The following is a 20,289-nucleotide window of genomic DNA, read 5'->3' as shown; positions in this document are numbered from 1 at the left end:
GCTTGGCACTTTTGACCAATCACCGATCTCAGGCCCCTGGGGCTGAAGCCAAGGTTTGGCCCTGGGTTCCGCCTTGGGAGGGTGGCCCCAAGGAGCAGGTGAGGCAATCGTGGGTCTGGAGAGTTTGAGCCTCCCCTTCTATTTATCAGAAGAAAAGGGCGCAGGGACCCCTGCGAGCCCAGGAGGTAGGAGGCTTGGCCACCCGAGGAAAAAGCGAGTGGGCCGGCAGCTGCGAGGCAGAAGCAAGCTGTGTGCAGGAACCTTAGCAGCCGGTCCTGTTCGGCGCAGCCCTCCAGGCCATGGTGCAGGCGGAGCTCGGGGCGATCCCCAGGTGAGGGCGGCGGCTCCGCCCGGGGTCCCCGCCGCGGAAGAACTGGGTAGATGCGGCGTGGGGAAGGAAGGATGCAGCCCGGCCGGCTCCCCGGTAGCACCCAGAGCGGCCGCCGTGGCCGCAGCTGCAGCAGAAAACACAGCGCAGGCCGAGGAGGCGGCTCCCGCCGCTGGTAAAGTCGCCCAACAGCAGTTTCTCCGTAGCATGCGAGTTGGTAAAACAGCCAAAGAACAGGGCTCCCCATCTAAACCTCCTTCGAGCCCCTTTTCCTTGCTACTCGGAGCTCATTTATGCGGAGACATGCCTTGCACTTGTACCTGGACGAACTGGAGACAATGGATTCGGCCTTTAGTGGCGGTCATCTACCTGGTGGTCATAATGGTCGCGGTTCCCCTTTGCGTGTGGGAATTGCAGAAGCTGCAGGTAAGGGGCCTGCACCCTCGGCTCTACCCTTTCTTCTACCTTCCTGCCCGTCTTAGGTTGCCCATTTTCACCCTGAATGCCCCAGACTTGATATCCTGAAAACCATATCATGTAAATGAGCCCAGTGTTAGGATATAAGCCTGTCTGTTTCCTTGTGCATAGTTTTTCGAAGCATGACACAGGTGGAGGTAGGACCTGGTCGAGAACATAGTTAGGATGTATTAAGGTAGCTGTGTAAGAGAGCACGCTTTTGTTCTGCAAGTATTCATCAGTTCCTTGAAAGTAAGGGAATTGTATTCCTTAAGTCTGATCTGTTAAGAGGTTGGACTTGTTCATATAAACTACCTTGAAAACCATGTATTGACTTTTATTAGCATTTAATTAGCTTCCTGAATTAAAAGATTCTAGTTGGTTTAACTTTGTTGTTTGTTTTTACTTTAGAAATTAACTCTTAACCAACAAAGGTTTTGCAAAAAGTCCCTTGTATATTTTTTGATGTCATATTCTTATTATGACATCAGTAAAGTACTACAAGCTGGAAGAACCCAAGGTAAATACTTAACTAAGATATGTACTTTATAGAAATTGTATAATGAACTTTAAATTCTAAGTTTAAAATAACCAGGAAGTACTTTTAGTTAGAAACACCTATTTTACAAGACCTATGACAAGACCATGGCTGTTTGAGGTCTTTTATTTATATGTTTTGGGTTGGTTGTTTTTTTCAACTACAGTTGACATTCAATATTATATTAGTTTCAGGTGTACAGCATAGTGGTTAGATGTTTATATTACTTACAAAGTGATCATCTCAATAAGCTTGCACCCATCTGACACCATACATAATTATTACACTATTATTGACTATATTCCATATGCTGTACCTTATATCCCCATGACTATTTTGTAATTGCCAACTTATACTTTTGTTACTTGTTATTATTGTTGTTTTAATCCTTACCCGAGGATATTTTTCCATTGATTTTGAGAGAGTGGAAGGGAAGGGGAGAGATAAAGAGACACATCGATGTAAGAGAGACACATCCATTGGTTGCCTCCTGCACACTGGACCGGGGCCAGGGATCAAGCCTGCAACCCAACTTGTATTTCTTCATACCTTCAATTTGAGGCCTTTAATTGTGGAAATGATTTTTACATAAGTAAACAAAATGTATTTAATATACATTTGTTTTCTGCATGTTCACTAAATTATTTTTTGTTTCTTTTCCCATACTGGCATAGTCCATATAGTTATTTTTATTTATTATTTTTTTAATATATTTTTATTGATTTCAGAGAGGAAGGGAGAGGGAGAGAGAGATAGAAACATCAATGATGAGAGAAAATCATTGATCGGCTGCCTCCTGCATGCCCCCCACTGGGCATATGCCCTTGACTGGAATCCAACCCAGGACCCTTCAGTCCACAGGCTGACGCTCTGTCCACTGAGCCAAATCAGCCAGGGCCATATAGTTATTTTTAATGTTAATATCCCATTCAACCACATTAAATATGTCCTATTTGTTGGATATTTAGGTTTTTCCATAATTTGTTTACCAAAGACATCTTAATACCAATGGGGATTTTTTACTTTGAAGTATTTGTTTGGAGTATGGTATAGGAAATACTTTTATGGTTAATGATATGCATAGTAGCAACCTATTTTAAGACTTCTCAGTTGTTGGTTTCAACTAGTTTTTTAAGTGCTAGCTTTTAAGGAAAATTTTAATCTGCAGTCTCCACTGCTAACACCCTGAGTGGAATTCTTATCATGTTTTGCCTGGATTATCCTCAACACACCAGCAAAAGTCTTGAATTAAAACATTAAAATTAGCCCTAACTGGTTTGGCTCAGTGGATAGAGCGTCGGCCTACGGGTCCCAGGTTCAATTCTGGTCAAGGGCATGTACCTTGGTTGGGGGTACATCCCCAGTATGTGCAGGAGGCAGCTGATCGATGTTTCTCATCGATGTTTCTGACTCTCTATCCCTCTCCCTTCCTCTCTGTAAAAAAATCAATAAAATATATTTTTTAAAAACACATTAAAATTACACTATGTGTGTCCTCTTTTCAAAGTTTTCCAGTCACTCCTAGTCCCAGATTAAAAGTCAGTATCCCTAACTATGGCCATTAAGGCCCAACGTGACCTGACACCAACTTCACTCCATCCCCCTGTGACTTTTCTCAATTCATGAGTTTTCACCTAAGCCTTGCTCAGTCATGAGGATGGGCATGCACCCTCCTTAAGGCCATTGCACTAATGGGAGTTGTTGGAACGTAGATGGTGTTTCAAGCCATAAAGATGAATGTCATTGTAAGGAAGAAGAAAAGGCCAAGGACCTAGCACCAAGAGTTAGAGGTCAGAAGAGTTAGAGGTTAGAAGAACAGGAACTTAAAAAACAAAACGAGTAGCAGCCAGAGGGGAAGTGCAGTGCTAGGAAAGGTGTGTTTCTGGTGTTGAGCCGTGCATTGACTTTCACAAGATAGAAATGTCATTTTATAGTGACCCTAATAATGGTTCAATGGAAATGTAATGGCTGAAACTAGAGAGAGTTGTTTGAAAAATGAATGTGGTGGGGTAAAGAAGTGGAATCAAGATATGAAGACAAGTTTTGTTCATTTTTGTTTTGAGTATTTTGACTCCCAAGGGGACCTAAGAAATGAATAGCATAGTGGATAGGGGTGTGGGATTAGGAGAGCAGGTTTTTTTCCCCCCTTGTTGTGTTTTGGTTTTTAAGGTTCTAAACACTTAGCTATAGCATGTTCCCAATATTTGGGTATAATTTTATTTAACATTCTTAGTAACCTGGAAGCATAGGTATTATCTTCATTCTATAGAAATGAAAACTGAGATAAGTGGCTAAAGCGACATTGTGGTAAAGTGCTCTCTACAAATATTAATTACCTTTATCATTCTTGTCATCATTATTCACTAAATGAGTTTGTGTATCCAAAACGCTTAACACTCTGCTCAGCACATAGTAGGTGCTCAGTAAGTCCTAATTAACACAGTTGTTTTTAAAATGGCATCACTGTTCTTGCATTGGAGCAGCAATTCTTTTTCTTCTGGAGTAACATCTCAGTTGGGATTAGGTTCTCAATTGAACACCTAAGGCAAAGCTGTAGCATCTGCCTGAGCCCTAGATAAAGTAGTTGATATTTAGAGACAGTTTTGTATAAAAATACATGTCTTTAAACACTAGAATCACAGTACTCACACTGAAATCGATGGGAACTGAGATTGTAGAAAACAGGAGGTTCCTAAAGCTGGTCACATGGCCATAGTAGGGCGCACACATTTTTTGGAATGGCAAGATGACCATCTGCACTATTTAAGCTATTTCTTTCACTCTCTTACTTGGCCAAGTATGTATACTTGAAGTCAAGTAAATTAAATGCACAAATGTCACGATGCTCTGCAGTCATTTTACTCTGCGCCCTGGTCTTCATGCCCCAAGTAGCTACCTTCTATGTTAGTGCTTCTCTCTTCCCCTCAGGAGGATTGGGGAAAACGCTCTCCTATTCCTCTGTACTCTGCTCTGAAAGCATTCCACTGAGGGACAATTATCTCACTCCTGGATGCTCATCTTTAATGGTCTTTTCTTTCCTCTCTTTCTTCAAGTTACCTTAGTGTGTGTGTGTGTGGGGGGGGGGGGGGGATCTCCGCTGCTTATCTCTCCCTTGTTTTGTGAGCCAGGAAACCCTACTCATGGCTGAGAAATGTAATAATGTTAATGGTATCCTTATGTCAGTGTGTCTCAAGTGTGCATAATTCAGAGATAAATGTAAATTAAATTAAAGTCAATGTAATAATTATATTAATTTCTACAGATACCTAGAGTTGACTTATTTTATTATGTTGCTTAAATATGCATCAAAGAATTTAAATTTCTTATACATATGGCTTTTTATATAGTTCAAAAATTAAAACAACTGTAAAACCAGTGATTTAAATTAATGGCATTAATGTGTACAGATGAAACTCAACTACCACTGGCAATGTAAAAATGGTACTAACTCCATGATGCAAGATATTTTAAATCTGTCATCACTATACTGAAATGACTCAATTATCTAGTCACTTCTTTTCTGATCGTTTGAAAAAGAACTTTTTCCCTTACAGCACGCTGAGGTCACTTTGCCTTTATTAGTCACAGACACATGATTTTTCTCATATCTACTGCCAAGTTCTACTTTTTGGCACTAAGGCAATCATAAAGACAACTGTGGGCATTAAAATTATGTGGCAATACTGTTCCTAGTGATCACCTTATAATAGAAAAGATCTAAAATGTGCTTTTATTTTTATTATTACTTTAGGTCATCACTAAAATGAATACTCACTTTTAAATAGCATTTAGTCAAGCAGAAATCCCTGGAATATGATTGCTCAGACATTCCTTTCAGAATCTTCAACTCCACATGTTTGCCTTTCACTTACTGCTTTGAGTAATCTCCAGCAGTCAGCAAGGCTTTCATATTTGCTTTTCAAGTTCTCCATACAGTTTAATGTAGGAATTTATTGTTATAAAAATGTATTTGTCTGTATTCTTTTGTTTTCTGCTTCTTTAATCTTTGACCGCCTTTTTCTGTTCAAAACTATAAAACTAGAAGTTGTGGACTTCAGTTCTATTTTAATTAACTGCTCAAATACCTCAAGTACCAAAAATAAATGCCAACATTTTTTCTTTTAAAAAGTTAGCATTTGCTTTTTTTTTTAATTAAAAGAATTCACACTCTTTAAGGCAAGAGTCCAAGTTAGTATAAAATTCATTCTCAAGTGCACCTCAGATAGAACAGAGGTTCAAATAAATTGGTTTTTATCAAAAAGTATGTGCCTTACTGCAACTCTAACTCTATCTAGGATTAGATAATTCAAAGTATATTTTTAGAAATTAAGCTTTTATAGAATAGAATATTGATCAGATATTGACCTAAAAGAGAAATTAGAGCTTTTTTGAGTGTAATATCCTGAGTTGATATTGTTATGTATAAAAGGGATAGCATAGATTAATACAGTTTACTTGAACAGTAGTTGTTGCATTATTTATCAAACAGGAGGGTTAAAAGACTTAATGCATGTTAAAGTATCTGATATAGTCAGCATTCAGTAAATGTTCTACTAACGTGTAACAGAATTTGCAGAAAATGTAGGTAGGTTTTGAACTTTCTAGATATAAAAGCAAAGGAGTAAACCATATAAAGATTTTTAGATTTGAGTTGTGTAGAAAATTTGAAAATTCTGTATATCTCCAAACACAATAATCAACTCTAAAGGCCAAATCAGCTGAGGGAAAATGAAATGATGTTAACATTGTTAATGTACACAACACTATTACAAAGGGCCCCATGAGGAAAAATGCTCAATCCTATGAGGAAAATTCTGCCCCCTCCCTCTACAAAAGTAAGAATAGGCTGCTTATTAAAGAATAAATAAGAAATGGCTATTAGTCATTTGGAAAATATTAAGCCCCATTAATAATTAAATAAATGGAAATTTAAAAAATAAAAATATTTAGCCCTTTTACTATCAGAGAATTGATACTAGCGTGTTCTTCTGCTTCTTAAGGTTGGAATACACACCAAGGCTTGGTTTATTGCTGGAATATTTTTGTTGTTGACTATACCTATATCACTATGGGGGATATTGCAACATTTAGTGCATTATACACAACCTGAACTACAGAAACCAATAATAAGGTAAATCTTAACATATTTTGAATCTACTGTATTAGTGTTGTTGTTGGCTTACTTCATAAATATAATGTAAAATGTTTTTAATTTATGTTTTGCTCTTCAAATAGGATTCTTTGGATGGTACCCATATACAGTTTAGATAGTGTAAGTATGTTTCATTTTATCTCATTAACTAAGGACTTTTTTGAAGATACTAATATACTTGCAGAATGCTTAAAGTAATGAAAGTATTTGACAGTAAGAATCAAATTAAGAAGAAAAGTGAAAAGGTTCACTTGTTTTCAATGTTGATAAAGAAGGTAAAGTACGACAATAGAAAAGGCAGATATTTAACATTTTTTAAAATCTATAGCTGTTATCCATCTCCCCTGAGCATGCCCTCACCTTTCCCCTTCCCCTCTTCTTCCTCCTGCCCCCAGGTCCATTCTCTCCTGAGCCCATTTCTTCTACCACTCACTCCTACCTCTGTGATGATTTTCTAAATAAACGTTCTCTTATTTTAAAAAAAATAAATAAATAAACACAACAAAAACTATAGCTGTTTTCTTTGCTTGATCTTTTAAAATTTCAGATTAGTAGCTCTTCGCCCTAAAAGAATGCAATGTTTAAATTGATATCATCATCCTTTTTACTTACTAAATCTTTTATTTCAACAACAAAAAAACCTTCCCAATGGATCCTAGCACAGTTTTTACAGGTGACTGCTTTAATTTGATTCAATATAAAGGAAATGTTTTTCACAGCATTTTCTATGATCATGTCAAGAAAAATTTCAGGTTTTATTTAAAAACCCAAGTGAATGTAATTTAGCTTCTTTCTTCATATTCATTATTTACCCCCAAACATGGACGTTTTCATTTACTAATATCCAAAATGTTTACTGCTTTTAGAAATTCATCTCACAGATTGTCTGGTAGCCCTTATAATAATAAATTTTCAAAAGTTTGATGTCAATATGTGGCAAGTTCAAAAATTAGTTTATTTTGAATATCATGAATTGGAGTGGTAATTCATTTTATCTTAGCTGAAACTATTTTTAACATCTGTGCTTTTTTTATAGTGGGTAGCTTTGAAATATCCCAGCATTGCAATATATGTGGATACCTGCAGAGAATGTTATGAAGCTTATGTCATTTACAACTTTATGGGATTCCTTACCAATTATCTAACTAACCGGTATCCGAATCTGGTATTAATCCTTGAAGCCAAAGATCAACAGAAACATTTCCCTCCTTTATGTTGCTGTCCACCATGGACTATGGGAGAGTAAGTATGCTTTGTTTTAGTTCTTTTATGTTTTGGTTTTATTTAAGCTGTCAGTCTGCAAAGCTGTGTTAAGTACTATGAGCAGGACAAAGTAATCTGAGTCCCTAACCTTGAGTAGTTCATAGTCAAGTTTGAAGACTAAAACAACACATTTTTATAATCCACACATAGTTTCTTTTACATTATTCATTCTAAATAGAAAACTTAAAATATTGTGGGTGTAAACCTTAGAAATCATTTCATTAACACCCTTTTACAATTGGAAACCAGGGTCTGCAGAAATTAATTTACTCAAGATGATAAAACTAGTTAATGACAAAATCAAATGCTTTTTTTATATCTAGTGAAATGATCATGGTTTTTCGCCTTTAACCTAATAATGTAGTGAATTAGATTCATGAATTTTCTAAAATTAAAAACTTGCTTTCAAGGATAAATTTAAAGTGGTTATGATGTATCATCTGGTTTTCTACAAGATCTGGTTTGCTAATATTTTGTTTAGAATTTTTACATGAGTAAAATTGGACTACTAGTTTTCTTTCTTATACCTTCCCTGTTTGGTTTTGATATCCAGGCTATACTGCTTGAATAGCAATTACTGCCTTTTATTTGTCTATTAGAGGCCCGGTGCACGAAATTCGTGCCCTGGGTTGGGGGGGGGGGGTGGTCCTCAGCCCAGCCTGTGCCCTCTCGCAATCCGGGATCCCTTGGGAGATGTCTGACTGATGGGGAGTGGGCCTAAGCTGTCAGTTGGACATCCTTAGCGCTGCGGCGGAGGCGGGAGGGCTTCTGGCTGAGCAGCGTTCTCCCTGTGGGAGTGCACTGACCACCAGGGGACAGCTCCTGCATTGAGCGTCTGTCCCCTGGTGGTCAGTGCACATCATAGGGACAGTCATAGGAACAGATAGTTCCTCTGTTTGGTTGATTTGCATATTAGCCTTTTATTATATAGGATTACAAGAAGAGATTGTGACCTATACCTTGAAAGATTAGGCCTGGACTTTTCATTGTGGGGTGACATTATAGAACTAGTCAGGCTTCCTGTTGTTTCTGGAATCGTGTGTGTGTTTTTAATTATAGTTTTTAGGAATTGGGCAGAATAGATAAAGTTTAAAATATATGGGCATACATTAGTTTATAACTTCATCTCTTTTGGATCTATTGTGATGACTCCTTTTCCATTTCTAATGTTACTAGTATCTTTATCTTTTTCTTGAGAAATCTTGCCAGAAGTTCTAGTTTTCTTAAGGATTGATTTTTTGTTTTGTTGAGTCTCTCTAGAGTGTATTTGTTTTCTATTCCATTATTTTTGCTCTGTTTTTTCCTTTTTCATTTCTTTTGGTTTACTTTGTTCTTTTCCTAACATATTAGAGCCTTAGCTTTTTAATTTACAGCCTTTCTTCCTTTTTTTAACATACATTTGAAACTATACACTTCACTTTTAAGTTCTACATTCACTCCTTGCATCTCAGTTCTTCATCTGCCTAGAATCACTTCCTTAAAAGTATTTTAAAAATTTCTTTAGTTTTATACTTATCCAAAGTATCTTTGCCCTCATTCTTGAAAGATAGTTTTGCTGGATGTAATTCTTGAAAGATAGTTTTGCTGGATGTACTTCTTATGTTGACAGGAATTTTCTCCGAGCATTTTGAAGAGTTTATTCCACCTAATTCTGGCTTCAGTTTTTACTGTTAACCCTCTACTGTCAATCTAATTGTCTTTCCATTATAGGTGACCTGTCTCCCAACGGCATTTAAGACCTTATCTGTCTTTGATGTTTTGCAGTTTATGAAGTATCTAGGTTTTTTTGTTTTGTTTTTAGTCCTGCTTAATTTACAGTGTGCCTCAATCTTACAAATTCATGTTTTTCATCAGTTCTGAAAAGTTCTCAGCGATAATCTCTTCTGATGTTGCCTTTCCTCTACTCAGTCTTTTGTAACTCTGATTATATGTTAGAATTGATTCTATTTCATTCTTTGTAACTCTCATTCACATTGTCTCTTTGTCTCAGCAATTCTTTCAGATAAATCTTGTAGTCCATTAATTCTCCACAGCTTTTAATGGTATCTAATTGGCTATTCAATCCATCTGTGTAGTCACCCTTAATGGTCTCAGGTTTGGTGTGGCACTCAACTCATAGAATACTATAGGTTTAACCAGCTCCAACTTAAGCTTTGTAAAGCTTATGGGACAGGAAGCACACCACATACAGCCAAAGGATGCTCATCAAGAGATCTTGCAACAAGCCCAAGTACAACTCCTAGACACCACCACAGGGAGCATGCTTGCTTGTAAGTGGGAGTGAACCACCCTTGCACAGGGAAGGCTCTCAGCACACAAAACCCCAAGAGTTATTCAGACCTAGTAACACAGCATCTGAAGGTCTGCATACCAGACTCACAATATTCTCATTCTAGATGTAATATTTAAGTTAGGGGATTCATAATACATGACAGTGATAACCAGTTTTCCTGATAGGAGTGCTAAATAAGCATTTGTTCTCAAATCCGCTTGGTCTTTTAAGACTTACACAAGGCTCCCAGGTGGAAAGCCTTTTTTTGGTAGTTGTATTTTGGGACTTTTTTGTTTTTGTTTGTTACTGCTTGTGAAATTTCCTCTGTATTTGAGTGAGCCCAGCAATGGAATAAAAACTGTTTATATAGGATTTTTATTTTGTCCTTTCAGAGTATCTAGTCAGTGATAGTCTCTGGAGTGCCACTTAACTACCAAACTTGACAGGAAACTGAACCCTAAAATGTAAATGATACTTCCTAACTTGCGTGTGTGCATGCTTTCACATACGCATGCACACACGCAATTCATTTGTTAGTCAGTTTTCTTTCCAGAAACACACGGACTCACGTTTTTCCTTTTGATCTGTGCAGCACGAATTTGACACTATACACAGAAAGGGGGTCCTGCAGAAGATGTAGTTGTCAAATAATTTTAAAAATAGTATCTCAATAATTTGTTTGCTACCACCCACATTCTTCCCCAGTCGCCATTTAGAATGACTAAGTTAAAAGAATTAAATATAAATATGGCATCATTTGTCAAAGTGATTATAATTTGGGAGCTTTGGAGAAAATCTGGTACTATTTAAATGAGTAGTTGAAAATACTAAGTTCTTTTTCTTTGGCAGAGTATTGCTGTTTAGGTGCAAACTGGGTGTGTTGCAGTATACAGTTGTCAGACCATTCACCACCATCATTGCTTTGTAAGTACATAGAGCTTATATTATCGTTTATTTTTTTTAAATCCTCATGCTCTTATGTGGTACAACTGAGTAGAAAAACATATAAAGAATGTTAATTTACTTGTTTATAACACAAGTGTAGTCTTATTGAAAAAACACAATATATAGAAACCCAACTATATGAAATCAGGTGACCATTTATAGGCAAAGATTTGCCACAGAATTCTTCTAAATAACATTCTCTCTAGAGCTTTCCGGAAATCATTTAAAAAATACTTTCTTTTTTAAATACTAGTTCACATAGCTTTACAGAAACATCTATTACATGAAGTTAAAGTGTGCTACTTTAGATTCATTGCATGGTTTTATTTTCTAAATAGTTAAGTTAGAATATGAACACTATATTCCAAAGAAGAAATCATATTTTTATTTTTTAATAATTTCGTCAAGGCTTAGCACTTGAGGTAAAATTAAGCTACTTGGTAACAATTATTCCCTAAAAATTTAAAAACATCAAATAATGTAAAGCAGGTAGATTACATGTTTTATCTGCTAGTCATTAACATTCTGCATGGTTACAGAGGAAGAAAGGGAAGACAAAGGAGAGAAATATTCAATTCTTTATTCTACCTTTGAGATAGCAATTTTTAGTGATATTTACCTTAGAGTTAAGACTAATTCAGTTATTTATGAAGGTATGCTTTATTTTCTGCAGTTTAGAAACTAGGTAATCATATAAGTTAATACTTAGATGTGGGTCTTCATAAAATTTACCTCCAAGCCCTGGCCTGTGTGGCTCGGTTGGGCATCATCCCGTGCACCAGAAAGGTTGTTGGTTTGATTCCCGAACAGGGCAGATGCCCAGGTTGTGGGCTCAATCACCGGTAGGGCATGCAGGAGACAGCTCATCCATGTTACACTCTCATATTAATATTTCTCTCTTTTCCCTTCTCTAAAAATCAGTAAACTATTCTTTAAAAAAAAAATTTACTTCCAAGATAATTTGGGTGAAAACATTAGAGTTGTACTTACAGACCTGCATTTTATAACAATCAAGCTTTTGAAAATAAGGCAGCATAATTTTTTTGAATCTATATATAACTAACCTTTCCAGTTCAATGTTTGTGTCTTACTTTGGATTTACTTCAAGTTGGAGGTACAATCATGTAACATTTATAGAAAAAAATATTTTTATTTTTTGAACCACCTCTATGACAAAATCAAGTAATTATCTATAGGGTCTTTTAAATAAACTGACTTCTAAATGTAAGTATTGCTGTCCATGCTGTATTTATTAGTTAATCATAAAGTCTCATTTTTATCATATTTAGAATCTGTGAGCTGCTTGGTGTATATGATGAAGGCAACTTCAGTTTTTCAAATGCTTGGACTTACTTGGTTATTATAAACAATATGTCACAATTGGTAAGTACGCATTCTAACTGTACTAAATTAGTATTTACAACTCTAGATTCTTAGGGAAAGTTTCTTTGGGAATAAAGCTTGTTACTTTTTTATCTTGAAATTAGATTTATAGGAAGAATTTCAAGAAACTGTAACATATCTTTATACATATATAAAGGTATAATATCTTTGTTAATTATTTGGTGACTTATATCTTAACCTGCTTATCGTGTTTGTTCATTTGGTTCTGGGTACTTATTGCACAATTTGTGGATATGTCATAAATAAAAGCACAATTCCCTCCCTTAAAAAAAAAAAAAAAAACACGTATCCTAGGCATATTCAGTAAGATTCTTTCATATATTTGGAATTAAAGACAAATTGAGAATGCTAAGTTTAAAAAAAATATGTTCTAGATACTGAAATGCTCAAATATATAATTATCTGATACTTTCAACTTAATGTACACTTTATTTAAAATCTTTTAATACTTTCAGCAAAATAGTAATTTAGATTATGTGGCATGCATGTGTGGTTTTAGCCTTGGCTGTGTAGCTCAGTTGGTTAGAAAGTCATCCCAATACACCTAGGTTGCAGGTTCAATCCCAAGTCAGGGCACATACAAGCATCAACTAATGGGTGCATGGATAGATTTGAAACAAGTCAATGTTTCTCTCTCTCTCTAAAAATAAAATTAAAAAAAAATTTTTTTAACCAAATGCCTGTGTATTCAAAGCTTTCTCACGTTTATATTCTTTGGGACCGGTAATTCCATTTCTGGGAATGCATCCTCAAGTAATGGTCAGAAGTACTTATGCTTTGATTGTCATTGTATCTAGAGGCCCGGTGCATGAAATTTGTGCACAGGGGGGTTGGGTGTCTCTCAGCTTAGCCTGTGCCCTCTCACAATCCGGGATCCTACTCTTGTTTGTAATAGCGAAAGGGTGAAAACAATCCTAAACCCAGTGTTGGGGACTGGTGAAATATACTATGGTCCTTCCACTGGCCAAAATATTTGGCAGTTATTAAAAATAATTTTTATGAAACTTATGGAAAGTAAGGTTAAGGTAGAGGGAATAATCAGGCAACAAAATTTTGTTTTTAGTTGATGATGCCTGTTAAAAACCATTTTAGTTGGATGATGGGCCTATGAGCAACTTAATATGTTACTGTTTTGATATTCTAAATATCTTAAGTTAGCATTTTATTATTTTAATGGAAAAAGTAAACTTTTAGAAGAATGTTTACTGCTATGCAACACTACATTAGGTCATTACAACTAATTTTTTTCAATAGTTAAGTCTTGAGCATTTATTATATAAAAATAAATTCAGCTGGATTAATATACTGCCCTCGAGAAAAATTCTTTCCCTGATTCCTTACTTTCAGATATCATGGTTACAGTTTTATTGAAAAGTACTTTTTTAATATGACTTATAATGAATAGCTCAACTCTTATAAAATTAGTGATAATTTATAAGCAGATAATGTTTTAATTTCTTCTATGCATGGCCATCATTTGTTCATTGTTTCTGGGCCCCAATAAGTGAATGCTTAAAACCATTTTCAGGGGAAATGTTATACATCTCTTCTGAGAAATTTCATATCATGTATATTCATCCACAGTAAACTATAAAAGCTTGTTGTTAATCTAAAAATACCATAATAAACTTTAGAAAAATTTGCATGAAACATTACTCTGTACCAGGTCTCTGCTTTATAACTTTAACCTTTTGCACTCGGATGTCGAGTGTGACTCGACACGGTTAGCATTAGAATAAAGGAATCGAGAAAAAAGCAAGCGAGTGCAAAGGGTTAATATTTCTAACACAATATTTAGTTATTCTTAATGAAGAAGTTTAATTTTTAATCTTGATTGTTTCTAGTTTGCCATGTACTGTCTACTGCTATTTTATAAAGTACTGAAGGAAGAACTTAGTCCAATCCAGCCTGTTGGCAAGTTTCTTTGTGTAAAGCTGGTGGTTTTTGTGTCTTTTTGGTAAGTATTACTTTATCTTAAACTAGAGGCCTGGTGCACAAAAATTTGTACACTGGGTGGGGAGGGTCCCTCAGCTCAGCCTGTGCCCTCTTGTAGTCCAGGATCCCTCGGGGGATGTCCACCTACTGGCTTAGGCCCATTTTCCAGGGGATTGGGGGCCTAAGCTGGCAGACATCCCTCTGGCAGCCCAGGAGCCCTCAGGGGATGTCCGACTGCGGCTTAGGCCCGCTTCTTAGGGAGCGGACCTAAGCCACAGTCGGACATCCATAGCGCTGCCGAGGAGGCGGGAGAGGCTCCTGCCACTGCCGCTGCGCTCGCAGCAGTCAGCCCGGCTTGTGGCTGAGCGGAGCTCCCCTGGTGGTCTGTGCACGTCATAGCAACCGGTTGTTCCTAGTTCCTAGTCGTTCTGCCGTTAGGGTCAATTTGCATATTACCCTTTTATTATATAAGATGTTTTCATTTCCTAAGGACAATAAAACTTGACTAGGGAGGATTTTTAAAATAGTTTTAATATAGAAGATGAATTAAAATGTCTCTAATTACCTTTTAAAAAGTTCATTCTTTTAGCCCTTCTTGGTTTTTCATAAGGAAACAATCAGATGGCCACTGTAACATTTATAAGAAGAAAATAATTTGAGCCCAGCCAGTGTGGGTTCAGTGGTTGAGCATCAACCCAGGAACCAAGAAGTCACTAGTTCTATTTCCGGTCAGGGCACATGCCCGGGTTGCGGGCTCCCTCCCCAGTAGGGGTGGAAGGGTTGTGCAGGAAGCATCCGATCCATGTGTCTCTCTCATTGAAGTTATCGATGTTTCTATCTATCCCTCTCCGTTCCTCTCTCCAAAATTAATAAAAAACATTTTAAAAATTAAAAAAAAAGAAAATACTTTGAAACAACCTAAATGTCTCAACACTAGAGAAATCATTAAAATAAATCATGGGGTTTTCACATAAGAAAATACTTTGCAGTTTGCAGTAAAATAGAATATTTAATAATGTGAGAAAATATTCATTAGTAGGTGAGGGCATGAGTGGGGGTGGGGGGCAATAGGGGAATAAAGACACATATGTAATACCTTAATCAATAAAGAAAAAAATAATTTAAAAAATTTTTAAAGGCAGCCCTGGCCAGTGGGTTCAGTGGTTAGAGCAGTGGTTCCCACCGTGGGGCACATGCCCCACAGGGGGGGGGCAATTTGATTTTTAAGGGGGGCAATTTGAGAATGAGTTACTAACTGAATTTTTTGCAGTTCTTATGGTTTGAGGGGCCTCAAATACAGTATGTAGATGTAGTGACATGCATTTCAGTTCTCTATTATGTTTTGAAACTTTGCTATTTTTTTCATATCACTTCATATTATTATGATTTTTTTAACAATTGCTTAGTGATTTCTTCCTCAGTACTTCAATTGTCCTTTTGTTCTTTTATTTTTCTCTTTCATGGATGCCATGCTCTTTGGAAGATTGTTTAGACCAAGTTAATGGCCTTTTAGGCTTCCTCCACATGAATAGGGGTTCACTTTTTGAATAATAAGAATTATATATCACAAGGGGGCATCAGGATTTTGGAGATGCTTAGGTGGGGCATGGCCAAAAAAAGGTTGGGAACTACTGGTTTAGAGCATCAGCCAGAGCACCAAAGGGTCACGGGTTGATTCCAGTCAAGGGCACTTACCTGGGTTGCAGGTTTGATACTTAACCCTGGTCAGCGCTCATGTGGAGGCAACCAGTCAATGTGTCTCTCACATAGATTTTTCTCTCTGCTTCTCTTCTTCCTCTCCTCCTTTCCCCCTCCCTCCCTCTCTTCCACTCTCTAAAAATCAATGGAAAAAATATCCTCGGGTGAGAATTAACAATAACAAAAAACAGTTAAAATTGTACATGGTCCCAATTTAGTTATAGGGTGGATGATAAGAGGCCTAGAAACACATCAAATTTAACAACATACAAATAATATAAAAAGTGGGGGGGAAATTCTTAATCCCACCACCCAGAATGATTAACATTCTGTTATTAAAACTCCATAGAAACAGTTCCATACTACAAAAGCTTAAAGAACTTAACGACATGTTCAGTATATTGTGGATATAATTCTTTGCCAGTAAAATAAAATATAATTTTGTTTAGGTTTTTGGTTTTGCTTAGTATTCTGTTGTGTGGATGTAACTTTTAAACGAATCTCCTATTGGCATTTAGGTTGTTCCTAATTTTTTCACCATTACAAGCAACATTGAAGTGAATATTCTTATCTGTACAACTATGAAAGTGTGTCTGTCTCATTATTAGCTGATTAAATTTAGCCTAGGGTCACATCCTGAGATTTGCTTGAAATGCTCAATATGACTCCCTGTGTTACAGTTAGACCCCTTTTAAGTTTGTCTCTAATTCCAGTACTTCAAACAAGACTGGTTTCAAATGTTTTTTAAAATAATTTGAATAATCAGTTAACACATGTATAAATAACATTTAAGTATCTACCCTTTGTTTCATTGTCTTTTTATTTTTTGTTAATCCTCACGAGGATATTTTTCCATTGCTTTTTAGAGAGAGTGAAAGGGAGGGAGAGAGAAACATCAGTGTGAGAGAGACACATCAACTGCTTGCCTCCCGCAGGCACCCCGATGACAACGACCAAAGCTGGGGAATGAACCTGTGACCCTTTTTGGTGCGCAGGCTGATGCTCTAACCACTGAGCACACCAGCCAGGGCTACCTTTTATTTCATTTTAAGTGCCTATTGTGCAGTGTGTTAGGCATTATCTGTGTATAGAAAGAACTGAAATCTAATTTAAGGTCACACACTTTCAAAACAAAAAGACATAAACTAAGCAGTGAAGTTCCAAGAATACATAATTCAGATTCATGTGATGAAACTCTACTAGAAGAGTAAATTTGTAAAGCAAATAAGTATATTTAATATGGACACACAGTGTCTTCGAGAAGGCAGGGTGTGGTGGTGGTGGTGGTTGTCCACAGGTTGTGCTGGGGTTTAACTTTAAAATGGCGTATTTTTAAAACAATTGCTCATTTTATGCTTGATATAGATTTGGCATTTACCTTTTCCTAACATATAGGCAAGCTGTAGTTATTGCTTTGTTGGTAAAAGTTGGCGTTATTTCTGAAAAGCACACATGGGAATGGCGAACTGTAGAAGCTGTGGCTACAGGCCTCCAGGTAAGTAGTGCTTTCTCTGAATTCAATAGAACTTGACTATTTGTTAAGCGTGCTTATATAAAATATTTTATCTTTTAAACCTGACAGTGTGCAGGCTATAGGACTGCTGTTATCCTCACTTTACAGGTGAAATGGAGGAACCCTAGAGAAATTGGTCATTAATTACTAATTTTAGAGCCAAGAATACAACCTAGATTTTGTTATTCCTAGTCAATTTATCTTTCTGCACTTCTCTTAGTCCTTGAACAGTGGATTGAGCATTCTATGTACTTTGCTAAGAAATACTTGACTAAGTTAATGCAAAATAGATTTAAATTTTTGGCGTGTTTTTTTTTTTTTTTTTGAGGTAAAAAATAATTATTTTGGAAAATGATTATACTTATGAGGAAAACCCCAGCTATAAATACTTAAGTAGTTTTGAAAAGGAAGAAGTGTTTTTTGAAAAGGTAGTGTTTTCCCTTTACCTACAAAACTAGATTTAAACTAAAGATGACTGATTTCTTGTAGGACTTTATTATTTGTATTGAGATGTTCCTGGCTGCTATTGCTCATCACTACACTTTCTCATATAAACCGTATGTCCAAGAAGCAGAAGAGGGCTCATGCTTTGATTCCTTTCTCGCTATGTGGGATGTTTCAGACATTAGGGATGATATTTCTGAACAAGTAAGGCATGTTGGTAAGTACCAGTCATTGAATTTATCCAAATAGGTAACTTTTGTAAGGGCAATTTAACCATAAGAGATGAAAAGACTTTATTTAAAGCAGTACCACAATAAGGCTCTTCAAATAGGGAGGGGGAAGGGGAGCTTATTTTTAGCATATAAGTTTATAAAGGTAAAATACGAATATTTACTTTTTGGCTAATTTGGAAACCTTTTTATTACCTTAAAGGAAGGACAGTCATGGGACATCCTAGAAAAAAATTTTTTCCCGAGGATCAAGATCAAAATGAACATACAAGCTTGTTATCATCATCATCACAAGATGCAATTTCTATTGCCTCTTCTGTGCCGCCTTCCCCCGTGGGTCACTATCAAGGATTTGGACGTACTTTGACTCCCCAGACTACCCCTACTATAGCTGATGTATCTGATGAAATATATAATGATACTACAGAAGAGAAAAGAGAACCTTCAGATAAACCTTCAGATAAACCCGTGGTCTCCTGAACAGTGTGTGAACACAAACTGCACTACTGTTACCATGTTACTTCAATACCTGGTATCACATTGCTCAGGATTTTGTGCTTGGGACAAGCCATAAATGATGGAACATTGCAACACAAAGATAGGCGGAAGCCAGGTACTACTGGTTTTATATAACTAAATTTTGTATGTCACAAATAACCAGTCTAAATATCCTAGACTTAGACTCTAAGATTTCTTCACATTAGAGTATCGCATACTCAAATGGTAGAAAATGACTATACTAAAAGTTCTTGATGTTACATGCTTTATCAAGAGGGTGGTCATAAAAAAATAATAATCAATGCTTCCTACCACTGCTGCATGAAAATAATGCTTTGGAATTAGCAGAAAGTATAATTCAGAAATAGGAATTAGTGGAACATAATCATAATCATGTGCCATATATTTCTCAACTGGATGTCTTTCAATAAATAATAATTTATCATTTATTTTCTGCAACTTTATGTCTCATTCTTTAAACAGAAATCATTGTTTTAACAAAAAGGTCTTGATTAGAGAGGCATAGCATTAAAAAAAGTCCAGAAAAATTAAGGGTTAAAAATTATATGCCTACAATGAAAGATACCTAGTTCTTACATTCCTATTAGGATAAGTATCTCAGACCTAATCTTATTAATCTTAAAACAACTATCTAAAAATCATTTCCATTAACGCTAATAGATTAATGTTATCTATGACTTTGAGATGAAAAAAATAAACTGATTGAAGACTGGAAGAATAAATAAGAAACTTGTAGTAGAAAAGGAGTCCATTTTTCCTTAGTGTTATTAAAGGTGTCAGCTAATGTAAACCTATAAACCACAGTCAGAAGATACGGGGGTGCTATTTGAAAATCTTATTACTTAGGATGGAGTTTCTGGGTCATATTTAACATTTTATACCACAAATGAAATATAGAAAGTGCCATAGTAGTATGTTGCAAATAGCAACGGTAAGTATTATTTGTCAAAACCCTTACTTCACATACTTATACACACACATATTCACACACACACACATATATATATATATACTGGTTCACAGTAATTACATACAAAGTCTTTATTGTGTCCACTATTATAAACTAAACATTTCTATTGAAAGTAAAGCTGGGTAGTATAATATTAGAGATAATGAGAATAGGCAATGTGGAAAGAAGGTACATCTTATTTTCTTTGAGGCTTAGTAACAAATAGCACATAGTATATACACAGGATGATCACCTTATTAATCTACTTCAAGTCTTTAAAAATTGGGTCAATTATTATATATTTCTTACTATGCATCCAAATCAAAACTTTGAAAAATACTGGTTTAGGTTTAATTCTTTCTTGAATTTATCGTTTTCTTTTTCCAAAGCATACCAGGAAAATGCTGTCTCCTTAAAATTTTCTTTTCTTTCCTCTTTTAATTACATTTAGCGTAGAGTTTAAATTCTTTCTGCATTCCCAAAACACAAAACCTAAGAAGTTATTTCAGAAGTACACCCAGTATTTAAAAGAAGCAAGCTTGTGATTTACAAGTAACCGTAGCCTTCAGTCTTCAGTGGAAGCCAACTTTTTGATGTTTCCAATTATAAGTTTGGACTTAAGGAAAAAAGCCAAGATACCTAA

General features: G+C 36.0%; 1 protein-coding gene across 2 annotated transcripts; it reads left to right on the top strand.

Moving 5' to 3' along the window:
* Positions 1-65: 65 nt before the first annotated feature.
* Positions 66-19,135, top strand: TMEM184C (transmembrane protein 184C). Of its 2 annotated transcripts, XM_028151465.2 has the most exons (11): positions 691-754; positions 1,196-1,304; positions 6,323-6,453; positions 6,558-6,594; positions 7,511-7,716; positions 10,859-10,933; positions 12,244-12,337; positions 14,203-14,315; positions 17,387-17,486; positions 17,994-18,165; positions 18,381-19,135. In XM_028151465.2, exons 2-11 carry the CDS (start codon positions 1,266-1,268, stop codon positions 18,656-18,658), a joined length of 1,245 nt encoding a protein of 414 aa, XP_028007266.1. In that variant the 5' UTR covers positions 691-754; positions 1,196-1,265; the 3' UTR covers positions 18,659-19,135. The 2 variants fall into 2 exon arrangements, with proteins under 2 accessions (XP_028007256.1, XP_028007266.1); XM_028151455.2 differs by lacking the exon at positions 1,196-1,304 and having other exon boundaries at positions 66-754.
* Positions 19,136-20,289: the final 1,154 nt, after the last annotated feature.

This window comes from Eptesicus fuscus, chromosome 6, assembly GCF_027574615.1.
Source record: "Eptesicus fuscus isolate TK198812 chromosome 6, DD_ASM_mEF_20220401, whole genome shotgun sequence".
Taxonomy (NCBI): Eukaryota; Metazoa; Chordata; class Mammalia; order Chiroptera; family Vespertilionidae; genus Eptesicus; species Eptesicus fuscus.
Note: the sequence above shows the minus strand (reverse complement) of the source record. Positions and strands in the feature narration are given on the sequence as shown.

Bases quoted from the DNA above. Each gene is read 5' to 3' on its own strand.
- TMEM184C (XM_028151455.2), top strand. From the start codon at position 536: ATGCGAGTTGGTAAAACAGCCAAAGAACAGGGCTCCCCATCTAAACCT. The intron at 755-6,322 runs GTAAGGGGCCTG...CTGCTTCTTAAG, and splicing joins GGGAATTGCAGAAGCTGCAG to GTTGGAATACACACCAAGGC. The intron at 10,934-12,243 runs GTAAGTACATAG...TATCATATTTAG, and splicing joins TTCACCACCATCATTGCTTT to AATCTGTGAGCTGCTTGGTG.